The sequence below is a fragment of the Podarcis muralis genome, chromosome 5 (genome assembly GCF_964188315.1).
Source record: "Podarcis muralis chromosome 5, rPodMur119.hap1.1, whole genome shotgun sequence".
NCBI lineage: Eukaryota > Metazoa > Chordata > Lepidosauria > Squamata > Lacertidae > Podarcis > Podarcis muralis.
This window is the reverse complement of record NC_135659.1, coordinates 8273635-8290583: the sequence shown is the minus strand read 5'-3', so window position 1 is coordinate 8290583 and position 16949 is coordinate 8273635. Positions and strand designations below refer to the sequence as shown.

Here is a 16949-nt window from a genome sequence, read left to right as displayed (position 1 = left end):
GAGTCATTTTGGACTCACAGCTGTCCATGGAGGCACAGGTCAAATCTGTGTCCAGGGCAGCTGTTTACCAGCTCCATCTGGTACGGAGGCTGAGACCCTATCTGCCTGCAGACTGCCTCGCCAGAGTGGTGCATGCTCTGGTTATCTCCCGCTTGGATTACTGCAATGCGCTCTACGTGGGGCTACCTTTGAAGGTGACCCGGAAACTACAACTAATCCAGAACGCGGCAGCTAGACTGGTGACTGGGAGCGGCCGCTGAGACCACATAACACCGGTCTGGAAAGACCTACATTGGCTCCCAGTACGTTTCCGAGCACAATTCAAAGTGTTGGTGCTGACCTTTAAAGCCCTAAACAGCCTTGGTCCAGTATATCTGAAGGAGCGTCTCCACCCCCATCGTTCTACCCGGACACTGAGGTCCAGCACCGAGGGCCTTCTGGCAGTTCCCTCACTGTGAGAAGCCAAGTTACAGGGAACCAGGCAGAGGGCCTTCTCGGTAGTGGCGCCTTCCCTGTGGAACACCCTCCCACCAGATGTCAAAGAGAACAACAACTACCAGGCTTTTAGAAGACATCTGAAGGCAGCCCTGTTTAGGGAAGCTTTTAATGTTTGATTTATCGTAGTATTTTAATATTCTTTTGGAAGCCACCCAGAGTGGCTGGGGAGGCCCAGCCAGATGGGCGGGGTATAAATAATAAATTATTATTATTATTATTATTATTATTGGAAAGCCACTTCTTTAAATGATAAGCAACCATATGTAAAGAGGCATATTAAAAGATACCTATAGAAGAGGTGGAAGAATTGATATTCCTGCTATAGGCAGTAACAAACAGCAGACACAAGGGATTCAGGTCCAACCACTTCTTCTTAACCTGATCCCCACATGTCCTACTTCCTTGTCTCTGATACAATCCTGAAGGACCTGTTCTCCCCATGCACTCGGATGGCAACAACCGCATATCTTGTTAGGCCCAAAATGTGCTTGAACTGAACCAAATATTAACAGTCCTACTCCTACAAATATATCACAGTACTTTCAGGAATCCAAACACTGCAGACAGAGGCAACAAAACTCAACCCTGACTGCAGCTATGCGTTACTGAACAACCTGCTGCAAGATTTACCATTACTATCCTTGCTGACAGATACTAAGGAAGAAGCATCTCTCAGTTTTTTGTTTTCTTGCTTTGAAGTAGAAGGCGGCACTGGAGCGAGTCCTTTGTTTGCAGACATGACGAAATGTTGATTTTGGCTGGCTTGCTCACTGACTCACAGATTGTTGGCTGCTGCATATATCTGGAAGGGATATATAACCCACATGGATAGACTGTATGACTGTGATGGATGTGATTCAATTTCAGACTTGGTTTAAAGGTATGCTAGCATGGGAGAAAGGATATAAATTGCAGGAGGCACACAATGTGTTCCTACATTTCTGCTTGCGCTGCAAGCTGCTCCATCTGTGGCTGTTAACCCATTTACAAGGAAGAAGTGGGACTCCTGCAGTAGGGAGTCACTTGCCATCAATATATACTCTGTTTCACACCACCTTTTCCCTGTAAAACTGAGGAGAGAGAGGCATGAATACTGTCTTAAGATACATGTATCTGTTTTGAAATGGTCAGTAGATTTAGGGAAAAGGGCAAGAGGAGGGAGCACTGAAGAATAGGGAATAGTGTGAGGACATTTGGTGGGACTCTTTTGTTTCTATTTTAGTGCTCTGTGTTTTGCTTTTAGAATACAACCGAGTAGGACCCGCAGAGCCCCGTTTCCCGAGACAGCACCTTTCCTTCTGCCAAGGATGGGGAAGGAGTTTTTTGGCTGCCTCTCCCCTCATCCCTGGCCAGGGCTGAGCAGAGTGGGGAGTCTGGCCCCCCGCGCCTGGCTCTGCACTCCCGACCCAGGCAGGCTGCCTTCAGAGGTGCTCTGGATCCGGTCCTGATCCCCATTCTCCGCTCTCACCTCCGCAGAAGGTTCGTGGCCTCGGGGCTGCCGGAGGGTCAGTCCGCCCGCTGCTGCATGGCGACCCCGCTGTCCTGAGGGGGAACGGGGCACGTGTGAATGGCCTCCCGGGCAGCTCCCCTTCTCCCTTCCCTCGCCCCCTGCTCGGTCCCCGGCGACCTCCATGAGGACTAGAAGCCCCGCCGGGACCTCGGCCTCGCCCCCCCCCCCGCCCGGAGCACCTCGCGGGGAGAAGCGGAGGAGAAGCGGCGGCTCCCTTTACCTCTCTCCGCGCGCTTCCCGTCGGCGTCTGTTGCCATGGGAACCGCGCGCGCCTCCGGCAGGCGTCCCTCACAGCGCCTGACAGAGCAAAGGCCGCTTCCGCCCAGAACTTGCGCCAGGCGCTCCCTGCTTTCACCCCCGCTATCCGCCCGCTTCTCTCCCACGCGCCCCATTTTAGAAAGGTTTTGTTTTGTTTTAAGGCACCGAGTTAGACGCCTTGACAACGGCGATGGGAGCCGGGAAGGGTCCTTGCCCTAAGAAGCAACGGAGCATGCGCACCAGGAAAGGCCGGCCCGCCGCGCTTGCGCCCAGAGAGAAGGAAGGAAGGGCAGTGACGTGTCCGCCTCCCCTGCCAGGCCAAGGACTCGCGCGCAGTGATGGGTCCCTTGTATATTCACTGAGTCGAAGCATAGCTGCCAACTCTTCCCTTTTCTTGCGAGGAATCCTATTGGGAATAAGGGGATTTCCCTTGAAAAAAGGGGGAAGTGGACAGCTATGGCACGAATAGTAAAACCCAATTTAGAAAGTGCTTTGTGTCCCCTTGGCGGTCAGTAGAGCCCGTGGCTGTGAATGCAGCTGACAGCCGAGGGGCCACTTAAGGAAGGCGGAGCGGCCCTTTCTGGGATCGGAGGGGCTGCAGCCCCACGCCTTACCCTCCTCAATGTCTCCACCCCACACTCGCCTGCGGTCCCCTAATTTTATGAGGGGGTGATGCCATAACTGCAGCATGCAGTGGAAAATCTTTCCTGAGACCTGCCTACTGAGCAGTTGTGGTTGCTTTTACTAAGATCGAACAGATGCCAGTCTTGATGTCTGTCAGTTGTAATTATGTGAGTCTTGCCCAAGGATATTTTTCTGGAAAAAGAGGTGCCAGAACTGGCCAGGATCGCCTTCTTCGTTCCCTTAGAATTGGCCATGGTGCCCCTTGGAGCATAGCTGCCAACGTTTCCTGTTTTTTAAGGGAAATTCCCTTATTCCGAATAGGATTCCTCGCAAGAAAAGGGAAAAGTTGACAGCTATGCCTTGGAGAGGTGCCAGAACTGAGTTCTGGGGAGTTCCAGCAGGAAAAAGGCCCAGTCTTGCCCCCTCCCCACATTTGACAAGGCAGAGAGCATGACCCGGGTTGCTTGTGGGACCCTCCTGCCCTCCAAGCGTGATAGGGATAAAACACAGGGAATTGCTGGGTCCTCCAGGGCTCTGCCCCACCCTGTCCCCCAAACTGCAGTGTAGGGATAGCAACACTGGAGGATACGCCAGGGTTTTGCCCTGCTCCCTCAACTGCTATTCACCTCACCCTTGAAACCTGCAAAAATTATCAGCGGGTTATCTTTAACCCTTTTCACCATAGCCCACCCCCAACCTCCCATTTAGGGATAATAGGTGACTGGTTTATAAAGGCCTACTCTTCATGCTAGGTTATGCTGTGAATCCAGATGGACCCTTAGATGGGTTACATATAAAAGCATCTATCACTTCTGCCTGGAAAAGGGGAATCATAGTAGGGCAAACTCAGCCTGTTCAGTGGGCATCATGGGAGCCTACGCCTAAGGGCAAAGGTCCCTTCACTACCCCCAATATTTGAGGTGGCCACCCCCCACCCCCCAGTTGATGGGCATTCAAATGGTGTGCGTGCACCACATCATGTAATCAGTTTTGCAGGGTGGGGCTTACCTGCCCCCCATATTTTATTCAAGGCTGCACCCCGGTGGGCATAGAATGCGGAGTGTCTGGGGAGGGGAGCAGAGAAAGAGAAAACCGAAGGGGAGACTAAATGATGATGGCTGAAGCCCTGCTGGACTAGCACACTGAACAGACACACTCCACGCTGCAGCATTTTCTTGCAAATCCCACGTCTCAATGAACACCACAGATGCGCATAGATGATCATGATGATGATGATTTAAATTTGTAGCTCACCCTTCATCCCAAAATCCCAGGGCAGTTCACAGCAGAAAAATACAAAATGAGAATACAAAATACACATAAAACAAAAACATAGAATGGAGAATACAGTGGTACCTCTGGTTACATACTTAATTCGTTCCGGAGGTCCATTCTTAAGCTGATACTGTTCTCAACCTGACACCACTTTAGCTAATGGGGCCTCCCACTGTTGCCGTGCCGTTGCCACGCAATTTCTGTTCTCATCCTGAAGCAAAAGTTCTTAACCCAAGGTACTATTTCTGGGTTAACCTGAAGCGTCTGTAACCTGAACCGTATGTAACCCGAGGTACCACTGTACCACACTTTCAACCAGTTCGTTGTCTAGGTGCAGTACATTGAGGCTGGAATGAATGCAAGCAGACGAGTTTCATGGATAGCAAAATATATTTTAATTTCTGTAGTACAGTATAGATCACATAATCCCTTGCAAGTAACAGAATAGGTCACAACAGACAGTTCGATACATTTTGGACTCGGCTAACAATTCTATATCCCACCATCAACAGCCTTCCCTGACCCATAATGTCCTCCATATTACAAAAGATGCAAGTGAGGCTTGGGAAGACCATTCCAGTGTCAGGTACAGTTTGTCCTCTTCTCACCACCATCTGTGCAAGAAAAATTTTCCATTGCTCACTCTGAGAAAGAGGAAAACTACAGCCTTGCAATCCAGCACCTTCCAGGTAAACAGGATGTCTCGTCGCAGAGGTACAAAGGTTACAATCAGTTGTGTAGATAATTTGCAAGAGATTTGCAACCATGTTGTATCCATCCAGTTTACATTCACAGATTCAGTCCCAAAGCATGAGGTTGATTACAATTAGTATACTGATCTTCCCACACGTCCCCCTTAGAAAAAAGTACACGTATTTCCCAAAGACAACAGGATTTATTTGATAAGATTCTCAAATTATATTCTGAAGATTGAGGTTTGTGGGGAGGGGGGGTTCTCTTTAAACAAGCAGCAGAAAAGGACACAATGTGATGAAAATTCTTTGGGTGGATCCCGGCCATCTTACGATGACAATTACAGTGCCATCATAGACAATTTAAAAACAAAAGCAAAAAGCTTTTTGGAATGGATGAGTCGACCATGTTAACACTGATTTAGCAATACTACAATCTGCACATATAGTTTGTAATGTTCTAGGAACAGAAATCTCTCTCACACCTCTATCGAGAACCTGCAAGTGAGTAGCCTCTAAAAACAGTGTGTTTGTTAAGGGTACTTATCAGACTCCTTCAGAGCTTACACAGGGTGTTGATCCAAATTCAGATGTTTATATTTCCTCATCTTTCTCCAAAAGTGGATACTGTTTCAGTGCATTTTTAAGTTTTGAACTAGATTAAATACTGTACTTGACGTTTGGCATCTTGAAACTACTGTTCATAATATTCAATCCAGGTGGCACTTCCCCCAAAATCCACAAAAATTATCAATGACACACCCACCTTAGTCAAATAAACCTGGAGCACATGGCTTAGCTAAATGGCAATACACTTGGGTCATATCAAAGTACTGATTAAAATTAGAACACTTATCACTTAAGCTGTTTTCTGCAGTATAAATCAGAATTAAGTTTCTTTTTATTTTTTGCTGCAGTTAGATGACATGAGAAAAGCCGCCAGCACCTAGAATTTACTAGGGCACCAAATTTAGGACAATACAAAGGACAGCAGCTCAAGAACACAAAAAACTTGCATTTCCCCTATGTGCCTACGCTAGTACATAGCGCTGCCCCCCCCCCCCGCACTCTTAGAACATGTCAGAAATGCACTTTAGGGCGGCTGAGAGAAAAGCTCCAGATTATAGACTACACAGTGAACAGTCAGCAATATAGGGGTATTGTTTTTCACAATGACACAGTCCCTCCTTCTGTAGCTCTAAGCACACCACCCACCCAAGGCTGTCTCACAAAGTAAACCAGCGTTTTCAGTGCAGCAGCATGATCATTTCAAGCCAACACACTCTCTAGGTTCTTCAACACAAACTGCATTTGCCCTCCAAATCGCTGCAGTAATCCTCAGTGAGGAATGCAAGAAACTTAAAACTGGACACGTAGCAAAAGGCAGCATTTTCCTGCTTATAAAAATTTTAATCCACATAGCACTGTGGGGATCCCCCTAATCAAAACTGGCAGCCTATTGTTAAAGCTCCCCAGCCCTATGCCTCAATTCCAATCCACATTGGGGCTTGACAGATGCTATTATTTTCAAAAGAACTAATTGCAATAAACAGCATCAGGTCCGCTTGGGTCCTTAGCTAGAGAGCAGGAACCCCTGAAGACACTGGTTCTGGTTAAAATGGGAATGATACAGCCCTTAGTAGCAGACAGCACCCACTTTTGCCATAACTAAAGACAGTTTCCCTTTAAAAAGTCTGCAGTCATTTCAACACGCTAGCCCAACTTGTTGTCATTGTTTAAAAGACAAGCATCTTCTGGCCTTGACGCGGAGGGATATCCCAAAGGGTCTCAGACCTTAAGATGGCATGTCCAGGAACGCGGTTTCACATTGTCAAGGAAAGTGGGCTATAAAACACAAGAGGAACAGTAATGTTAGGCAGGAAATGCTGGGCACTTTCACTTCTGTAGAGTTATCCCTTAGCCATGTGAACAAATGCCAGTGATGAAACCAAAATGTTTTACTTTGCTGTCTCTCAAGCCTGGGCGGCCACCCAACTTGCAGTAGCCAATCTAGGCAATTAGAAGTGGGGTGGGGGTGGGGAAAGGCTTGCCTTTCCCTGTAAGACCCCCCAAATTGGCTCTTCTTTGGGTCAGCTTCACCCAGACGCTTTAACTCTCTGAATGGCAGGTCTTTCAGGTCAAGCAGAATTGCTAAGGTGTCTGCAACCCTGAAACTACAGTCCTACTTGGCTCCAGCTACTATGAGGCCTCGACAGTCCCAGAACCAGCCCCAGGGGGTTATGCATAAGCATGTGGGCTGATCTGGCACTGCATATTAAATGCGGCAAAGATGTAGTGAATTCTCTCTGTTTGAACCCAGGAGATCCAAAGGTGGCAGCTGAATCAGAGAACACAGCAAGTAGAATGAAGAAACCACTGTGCTCCACTAAGGCCTCTCACTCTTTTCCATTACCTTCCTCTCCCTCCCTTCTTTACTGCCCCCTTCCATCCTCTGAGAACCTTTGGCTTTCACCTCTCCAGAAGGGCAGAAACTCGCTCAGAGCTTTACATTATTCATATAAAAAGACGTGGAGGAAGTTTCAAAGTTTTTTTTTTCTGACCCTGCTGCTTGTTATTCTTGTTAGAAAGAAACCTCTACGGTAGCTATTCTGGGCAGAATGCAACCTTCTAAAAATCTGGTTTTCGAATTTTACGTTCACATCTTAGGGCTTGAATGAATAGTCCAGAATAGCAGCTCAGCTCTGTTCCTCTTATTTCCATTGACAAGTGGGATACTCACATTTTTCAAAGGGCAGTGCTTATGGGCATTCCATTCCAGGCTGTAGAGGTAAAGTATCATAGTCGTACCAAGCCCAAGCGTAAGCCACAGGATCACCGTCCAAATGGGGCCTTTCCGACGGTCGCTGAGAATGAAGTTGAAAAGCGCTGACGGAAGAAAATTAAAATGCACTCAAAATTCATGTTAAGGACACCAGCAGCATTCTTTCCTTGATCCCCAGTTAGCAAAGTGTCCGTATCAGTATGACACGTTGTACCTCTTTCCATAGAAATAAATGGCTCTCAACGGAGAAATACTTGTCCACCATGACAGATGGTTGATACTGCCAGTGTCAAGCAGGGGGAAAGGGCACCTCTTTTCAGGTTGCAAGCTGAAGACCTCCAAAGCAAGGATCATCTCAGAAGTCTTTGAGAAAGCCGCATATTACAGTTTGGAGCATTATCAGAACTTCTTCCTCAGCCAAGCCAAGGAAGTCCTCCCTCCTACTCTGGCCATGATCAGTCTCAGAAAATGGAGATTTAACTGGGGTCAGGAGAGGCTTCTAGGTTTAGAGGGAGCAAATGGTAAGCCAGGCTGCAACACAAGCCCCTTGCATCTTAGAACATTAAGTACAGGTGGCAACTAAAAGCTAATCCTCAGAATTTACAGAAACTGCTGCTGCTGGGAGGTATATTTGGTAAGGTAAAGGTAAAGGTAAAGGTAAAGGTACCCCTGACCGTTAGGTCCAGTCACGGACGACTCTGGGGTTGCGGCGCTCGTCTCGCTTTACTGGCCGAGGGAGCCGGCGTACAGTTTCCGGGTCATGTGGCCAGCATGACTAAGCCGCTTCTGGCAAACCAGAGCAGCACATGGAAACGCCGTTTACCTTACCTAGTTATCTACTTGCACTTTGATGTGCTTTCAAACGGCTAGGTTGGCAGGAGCAGGGACCGAGCAATGGGAGCTCACCCCGTCGCGGGGATTCGAACTGCCGACCTTCTGATCAGCAAGCCCTAGGCTGTGTGGTTTAGACCACAGCGCCACCCGCATCCCCTGTTACATTTGGTACTTACGTCCAAAACACATGTAGACGAACAATAATACTGGACAGAAGAAACCAAAGGTCATCGCCAGGATGTATTCATGCACAACGGCGGAAAAAAGGAAGACCGACAGCATAGCAACTGCTTTGAATTTCTTCCCAAATAACTGGTGGTGAGAGAGAGACACAGACAAACAAGGGGAAGGGTGAATCTCTGATAGGTGAATGTATCAGAGGATATCCAATTTTCAAAAACAACAGTGAACAGCTTGTGATAACCACCCTTAAATTGCCCATTCACATTTATTGCACAGGGAGGGTTGTCTCCAGTGGTGGCCTTGCTCTATCAAAAGGACTTTTACTTGCACAAGGCAGGGCAGCTCATTTTTGCTGATCCCTCCTACTCAATGCAGCCCCACAAACACTTAACGCGAGAGCTGGAACAGTGTGGGATACGGCATAGAGGGGTGAAACTGGTGGTAGACTGGTAAAAAAAAAGTGACTTCCCAAATACTGGATACAAACCAGACTGCATAAGTACAAGCTTCTCTCTTTCCACCTTCTGTCAGATCTCTGTATGGGTAAAGTGACTAGGTATTTTACATGTCGTGTAATTCACCTTTACATTAGAACTTTAATAAAATCATTTTGTGGGGGAAATGTAAAGATCTCTGCCATTCCTTTTAAAAAATTGCTTTCTTTTAGAGTTGAAGCAAGGGGGTGCATTAAAAGATGGTTGCTTACCCAAAGGAAATCTTTGTATGCATAGTAATACAGCCAGTCATACACCACCACATTCATGGTTCGGAAATAGCTTGCATAAGATGTAGAATTCCACCAGTCCTGCAAGAGAGGATCAGGGAAGTAAAAAGAGCAGAGACCTTAGAGTCAGTGTTTAAAACTGCAGGATCAAAGTGCCAAGTGCATTCCTGCTACTCAAGTGTTTTAGAGCAATTGGCAATACAATCTCTGTGAACACCTGGTGTACTGTTGCAATGTATAACTGAAATTCCCCAAGAGCTCATTTGCAGGCATTAAATCCTAACCTCCTCCTTCCCAAACAGCCACCCTCAGAATAAGTCACTGGTGTCCCAGTATTTGTAGCTACACTAGGTCTCCAAGGCTCAGATCCAAAATGATCAGAGCTAAATCAAATGTGGCATTTTCTCTACATGAACACTAATTCAATGTGGGGGGGGGGCAACCTGCAAACCACATTCAGAAAAGAGAAATATAGAAGGTAGCTGAAATTCAGAGGCCTTTTCTATCACTGTCCTCTAAACTGTTCAAACTAATCATTAATGGCCCCAAGTGGAAGCAGCAGGAGGATCAGAACACACATTTGTATGATCCCTTGGAATTATTCATTTATTTAACATGTCTATATATACTGCTTGACTACAAATAGAACCTCTGAGCATTATACATAAGGCATTAAAATTGCCAATAAAAGTTTAAAAAGATTATATGAAGAAAATAATAAAAATTTATCTGGAAAAAAATCTGTCTAAAATGTATAAGTTACTGTTGGAGTGGCATACAACGGATGAACAAGTTAAATCAGTAATGATAGATTGGGCAAGAGATGTAGGACATAACAATGTTTGAGGATTGGGAAAGATTGTGGAAGAAAGGGGTTAAGTTCACTGCATGTACAATGTTAAAGGAGAATATAATGAAAATGATGTATAGATGGTATTTGACCCCTGTTAAATTAGCAAAGATATATCATATTTGTGATAATTTATGCTGGAGATGTAAAGAAAAAGAAGGAACTTTTTATCACATGTGGTGGACCTGCCCCAAGGTGAAAGACTTCTGGGAAAAGATTTATAATGAATTGAAAAGAAATGTTGAAATATACATTTATAAAGAAACCAGAGGCCTTTCTTCTTGGAATAACAGGTTTGGAATTTGTCAGGGAAGAGTTAGAGGTTTTCAGTTTATCAGAGGGAGAAAGCATTCCCCAAGGGGGGGAGGAGAGCAGTGAGTCTAATAGAAGGGAGCAAGAGGAACAACAGGGAGGGACCGGCTGTTCCCAGGAAAGGCCAGGGTTCAGTTCTAGCTCAGATTCGGAGGAGGGGAGATACAAGCCAGCTCTAGCCAGGAGGTTAGAAAAAAGAGTGGGAAAGCGAAGGGAAAGGCGCCTTCGCCATTTGGAGAGTGGCTGCTCATGGAGAAGCAGAGCTCAGAAGGTATCTGAAAGAAGTGACTCTGAGGAAGAATAGTTAAGAACTGTTTATAATAATGTTTTGTTAATACGCAATAAAAAGTTTTATAAAAGAACAAGAAGCGTTTCTGTGGTGATCTGAAGAGGACAACGACCAGTCCTGACAGAATACCTTCTGCTCTGTGCCTCTTCACTATAAGTAAAGAAGGAGAAACCAAAATGGATGGAGCTGTGGCGCCAGTTGGGCAAGGAGAAACCCCAGCGCTCCAGCTAACATTACAGGACTTATGGCAACAGAACTTACAGTTGAAAAGTCAAGTCGACGTACTATCGGCAGCACTGGGAGAACATAGAACCATGCTGCAATCGACGTGTGGAGATAGAGGGAGTAAAACATTTACTGTACGTCCACGTAGCTTCAAGGGAGAAAGCTCTGAATACATGGCTTTCAAGACAGAAATTTCTTACATAATTGAGATAAAGGATAAAGAATTTCAATCTGAGCAAGAGAAGGTTGCTTATGTGATTAATTTCTTGGAAGGGAGGGCTAAGGACTGTGTTATACCCCTCATATCTCGGAGGGATGCCGCCCTAGGAAATCTACAAATTTTTCTGCAGTATCTAGACACGATTTTCTTAGACCCTGCGCATGAAACAACCACAGCTAGGCAGCTGTTGAGAATGAGACAAGGAAAAGACACTGTGGGAGTTTATTGGTCCAACTTTAGTTTGCTGGTGCAGAAATTAAAATGGGATCTGAATTCCCCAGCAGTTGCAGCCCTTTTTAGGGAAGGACTGAATAATGAGATTTTAGACCAATTGGCCCAAATGCCAGAACCTAGTTCCTTGGACTCTCTGGTCCGAACGTGCCTGCAATTGAGCCTACGCGTGGAACGGAGGGCTAGTGAAAAGAAGGAACAATGGAGACCACGGTGGCGGGAAAATAATATTATCGAAAGTACAGAGAGCAGAGTGGGCAACGTGACAGGACGAGAGCGACCAGAGGCCATGGAATTAGGAGCAGCCAGACCCCTCCCAGTTACTACCTCTTCCATGGTAAGAGGAAATGCAGGGAAAGGAAGAGATGCAAGGCGTTGCTTTGTCTGTGGAAAACCAGGGCATCTAGCACGACAATGTCACAATCGTAAAGGATGGGAGTCTCTATCTGGAGCAGACATGAGAGACGACAATTGCCCAGAGGAACTGCATCAGGGAAACGAATGTCCCCGGCTGGAAATGGGAGCTTGCAGCCGGGTGGAGAAGCAATAGAAGGCTCTCACGCGGAACCACCTATCCCAGGGCTAACGGTGAAGGTGCAACTACAACTACCCAATGGACACAGCGTCCAGGTAGAGGCGTTGTTAGACTCAGGAGCGTCAGCAGATTTCATAGACCAGAAATTGGTACAGGAACACAAAATCGCTTTGTTACCTTTGAGTTTCCCACTGCGAGTGAAAACAATCGATGGCAGACCGCTACTTTCAGGAGAAGTGACTTATGAGACTCCACCAATGAGAATGGATATGGGTCATCACTCAGAGACCAGGGCATTTCATGTGACCAAACTAGCTGGGCACCCAATGGTGCTGGGCATGAGTTGGCTCAATCGTCATAATCCGGTGATTGCCTGGCATCAAAGATCTTTGGTTTTTGGTTCGATATATGCCCAATGGTGCTGGGCATGAGTTGGCTCAATCGTCATAATCCGGTGATTGCCTGGCATCAAAGATCTTTGGTTTTTGGTTCGATATATTGTATGACACATTGTTTGGGGCAAAAGGGAAAAATCTCGGTGGAAGTAATGGGAACAGAGGTAGAAGGGAAGTTGATGGGGAATGAAAGTGAGATTCCATCACAATATATGGCTTATCAGGATGTTTTTTGTGAAAAAGAAGCAGATAAACTTCCACCACATAGGCCCTATGATTGCAAGATAGATCTAGTCCCTGGGGCACAGTTGCCACCAAGCAAGATATATGCCATGTTGGAAGTAGAATCTGCAGCATTGAGGGAGTTCCTGCAAAAGAATTTGCAGAGAGGTTTTATTAGAGAGTCTACGGCCTCTGGGGGTGCTCCTGTCTTTTTTGTCAAAAAGAAAGGTGAGGAAAGGGCACCAAGATTAGTATGTGACTTCAGAATCCTTAACAGTCAAATGAAGCCTCGTGTGTGCCCACTGCCACGTATAGATGACCTCTTAGAGAGAGTAAGGTCAGCCAAAGTCTTTACCAAGCTTGATCTACGAGGAGCATATAATCTGATAAGGGTCAGAGAAGGGGATGAGTGGAAAACCAGTTTTTGTACTAAGTATGGTGCATTTGAATTCTTGGTAATGCCTTTTGGCTTGCAAAATGGCTCAGGGGTATTTCAAACTTTCATCAATCACGTCTTAGCAGGTATACTGGATCAGTTCTGTGTCTCTTATTTAGATGACCTCTTAATATATAGTGAAAGTATGGAGGAACACGTAAAACATGTCACACAGGTGTTAGAGAGATTGAGGACCAACAGGTTATATGTGAAGTTAGAGAAGTGTAAATTCCACACACAAAAGGTGGAGTTCCTGGGATATTGCATTTCCCACAAAGGGGTGCACATGGACCCCAGTAAAGTTCAGGCAGTGGTGGAATGGGAGGCACCTAAAACTAAGAAAGATCTACAGAGGTTTTTAGGATTTGCTAATTTCTATCGTAAATTCATAGGTAATTACTCCAAAATCACAGCGCCACTAACTGATTGTCTAAGAGGCAAGGTGCCATTCAGATGGACTGAGGAAGCACAGGAGGCCTTTGATAAATTAAAGGCGGTGTTTGCTTCAGAAAAATATCTTATGCACCTAGATCCAAGTAAGCGTATAAAGGTAGAAACTGATGCCTCTGACAGGGCTATTGGGGCCATTCTGCTGCAACAGGACAAGGAAGGGGACTGGAGACCCTGTGCATTCTACTCTAGAAAATTAAATCAATCAGAACAAAACTACACCATATTTGATAAGGAACTTTTAGCTGTGCACGCTGCCTTTAAAGTGTGGAGACATTTTTTGGAAGGGGCATCACATCAGGTGGTGGTACAAACAGATCATAAGAATTTAGAGTATTGGAGAACTGCTAGACAGCTAAACCAAAGGCAAATTAGGTGGGCAGAGTTTTTTGCTGGGTTTAATTTTAGGATTGAGTACATACCTGGGCATCAAAACATTCGTGCAGACGCGCTATCGCGCAAACCTGAGTATATGGAAGGGGAAGCACCTCCCAAGTTGCGAGAAATGCTGAGATCGGATCAGTGGGGGTGTGCAGCCATAGTAGTGGACGGCAGGGAATTCCAGCAATTGACAGTAACAGATGAGTTTGCACAAAAGAAAATGGAGGAACTGAGAAAAGGTAGAGGGGAAGAGGAAGGTTTCAAAGAAAAAGATGGATTGTTGTACAGGAGAGGGGTGCTGTATGTACCTGCAGGTGAATTAAGAGGTAAAGTGTTGAGGCAACATCATGATAACCCGACTGCAGGACATTTTGGTAGAGAAAAGACCCTGTATCAGATCACACGGCAGTTCTGGTGGCCAAAATTGAGGAAGTAACACAATATGTAAGAGGTTGTGAAGTATGTCAACGAGGCAAGGCACCCAGAGCAGCTCCTGCAGGGTTGTTGCAACCTATGCCCACGCCAGGAAGGCCTTGGGATGTGGTGTCTATGGATTTTATAACGGATCTACCGTCATCGCACAGGCAAACAGTGATCTTTGTAGTGGTTGACTTGCTAACCAAGATGGCACATTTCATACCATGTACCAAAATTCCGACCGCACAGGAAACTGCAAAGATGTTTTTAGATAATATTTTTAGGTTGCATGGTATGCCATCACAAATCATTTCAGATAGAGGGGCCCAATTTACATCACAATTTTGGAAGAGGTTAATGCAGTTACTAGATGTGGAGCTAAGCCTCACGTCAGCGAGACACCCGCAAACCAATGGGGAAGCTGAAAGAACGAATGCAACACTACAACAATATCTGAGGTGTTATGCCGGTTATCAGCAGAGCGGGTGGTTAGAGAAGTTGAGTCTAGCAGAGTTTGCGTATAATAATGCAATGCATGTGTCTATGGGCAGAGCCCCATTTGTGGCAAACTATGGCTTGCACCCAAGGGCATTCCCAGGTCAAGAGGAGCAGTTAGCAGTACCAGCAGCAGAACAAATGATAGAGGAGTTGAGGTGCATTCATGAGATATTGAAAGAGGATTTGGAAGAAGCTAAAGAGGCTTACAAGAAAGCTGCAGATAGGCACTGGCGAGTTGGGGAAGAAATCCAAGTAGGGAGCTGGGTATGGCTGTCTACCAAGGGACTACCAATACGAGGGAAGTGTAAAAAGCTAGAACCAAGGAGATTGGGACCTTTCCAAGTAAAGGCTCAAATTAACCCAGTCGCTTTCAAGCTTCATTTGCCTGAAAATATGAGAATACACCCTGTATTTCATAGATCTTTATTGTCAGTGTTTGTACCAGCACATAAGTATCAAATTTCAAGGGAACCACCTCCTTTTCCCACCATGATGGGGGAAGCGGAGACCGAAGTGGAAGAAATATTAGACTCGAGAATAAGTAGGAGGAAATTACAGTATTTGGTTGCATGGAAAGGGTTAGATGAGTCTGAGAACTCATGGGAACCAGCAGAAAAAATTAACGTTCCGGAATTGCAGAGAGAATTTCATAGAAGATATCCCCACAAGCCAAAACCCCAGAACTGGCATCTTCAAGAAATTTTTGAAGAGACAGATAGCGAGGAAGAAGAGTTCATAGGGTTCGGTCCTTCAGAAACAGAGGAGAGTGAGGAGGAGGAAGGGGGGCTTAGGGGAGGGGGTGATGTCAGGGAAGAGTTAGAGGTTTTCAGTTTATCAGAGGGAGAAAGCATTCCCCAAGGGGGGGAGGAGAGCAGTGAATCTAATAGAAGGGAGCAAGAGGAACAACAGGGAGGGACCGGCTGTTCCCAGGAAAGGCAAGGGTTCAGTTCTAGCTCCGATTCGGAGGAGGGGAGATACAAGCCAGCTCTAGCCAGGAGGTTAGAAAAAAGAGCGGGAAAGCGAAGGGAAAGGCGCCTTCGCCATTTTGAGAGTGGCTGGTCATGGAGAAGCAGAGCTCAGAAGGTATCTGAAAGAAGTGACTCTGAGGAAGAATAGTTAAGAACTGTTTATAAGAATGTTTTGTTAATACGCAATAAAAAGTTTTATAAAAGAACAAGAAGCGTTTCTGTGGTGACCTAAAGAGGACAACGACCAGTCCTGACAGAATTGCCCAAGAAAGATGTTAAATTATTTTTGTATGCCACAACTGCCACTCAAATTTTATTAGTATAAAAGTGGAAAATGCAAGAATTTCCTACGGTGGAAGAATGGCAGATGAAGATGATGGAGTTTTCGGAGCTAGCCGACCTAACCGGAAGAGTCCGCGACCAGAAGGAGGAGGAGTATCAGGAAGAATGGACAAAATTTAATGATTATTTAGTTAAATATGTAAAATTAAATTAATTGGAAATAGCTTGCAGATATTTAATTGGCTTAGGATTTCATATAAGTTAAGTGATGAATCAATATGTTTAATTTTAAAATTAAAAGATATAAGGATGTTAATGCTTTAGTTAAATTTCATAAGAACTTTGATTTGGAAAACCGTTAAAGGGAAGTGCATGGAAATTCAACCAAGGGGAAGCGAGGAAGTCACTTAACCATGTTAATAAGTGTAATTTTAATAAGATTATGATCCATGTTTGTTTATTTGTTTTGTTTATAATTTTGTGAAAATCAATAAAAAAAATTATAAAATAAATAAAATAAAGGTGCCAGTATATGACAACACTAAAAGAAGGCTGCAGGTGAGTTCTGCTAAATAATTTATAGAGTGGACACACTTTTCTTCCATGACGCCATACCCAAAACTATTTACATTTGTTTAAAAGTCACAGCAAGGTTAAAATTCTATCCAAAAAGCTCAGTAACACAACACATAGCAACAAATGCTTTTGAATCAGGAATGTCAACAGAAAAAAAGGCACAGGTTCCCTTTTTCACCAGAGGTAAAGGAATGTATTAACAGGTTGTCCAGAAAACTGATGGTATCTGATCGGCCTCTCTAGGCAGGAGGAACCTCATCAATGGCAAAATGACACACACAC

The 16949-nt window shown here is 45.3% G+C and overlaps 2 protein-coding genes across 9 annotated transcripts in view; both read right to left on the bottom strand.

Moving 5' to 3' along the window:
• Nucleotides 1–2413, bottom strand: part of AXDND1 (axonemal dynein light chain domain containing 1) — a 41754-nt gene extending 39341 nt beyond the window's left edge. For 3 of the 5 annotated variants that reach the window (XM_077928249.1, XM_077928250.1, XM_077928251.1), the window contains exons 1-2: nt 1967–2101; nt 1129–1300 (exon numbers count right to left, since the gene is read on the bottom strand). In XM_077928249.1, coding sequence (XP_077784375.1) covers nt 1129–1237 — 109 coding nt within the window. In that variant the 5' untranslated portion in view covers nt 1238–1300; nt 1967–2101. Of the gene's footprint in view, nt 1–1128; nt 1301–1435; nt 1569–1966; nt 2102–2228 lie in introns of those variants that run through there. The other 2 variants (XM_077928248.1, XM_028732375.2) reach the window with 2 other exon arrangements.
• A 2123-nt stretch (nt 2414–4536) lies between these two features.
• LOC114598569 (sterol O-acyltransferase 1-like) overlaps nt 4537–16949 on the bottom strand; it is a 53627-nt gene continuing 41214 nt past the window's right edge. For all 4 annotated transcript variants that reach the window (XM_077928254.1, XM_077928256.1, XM_077928253.1 and 1 more), the window contains exons 13-16: nt 9363–9461; nt 8650–8785; nt 7598–7743; nt 4537–6702 (exon numbers count right to left, since the gene is read on the bottom strand). In XM_077928254.1, coding sequence (XP_077784380.1) covers nt 6646–6702; nt 7598–7743; nt 8650–8785; nt 9363–9461 — 438 coding nt within the window. In that variant the 3' untranslated portion in view covers nt 4537–6645. The remainder of the gene's footprint in view (nt 6703–7597; nt 7744–8649; nt 8786–9362; nt 9462–16949) is intronic.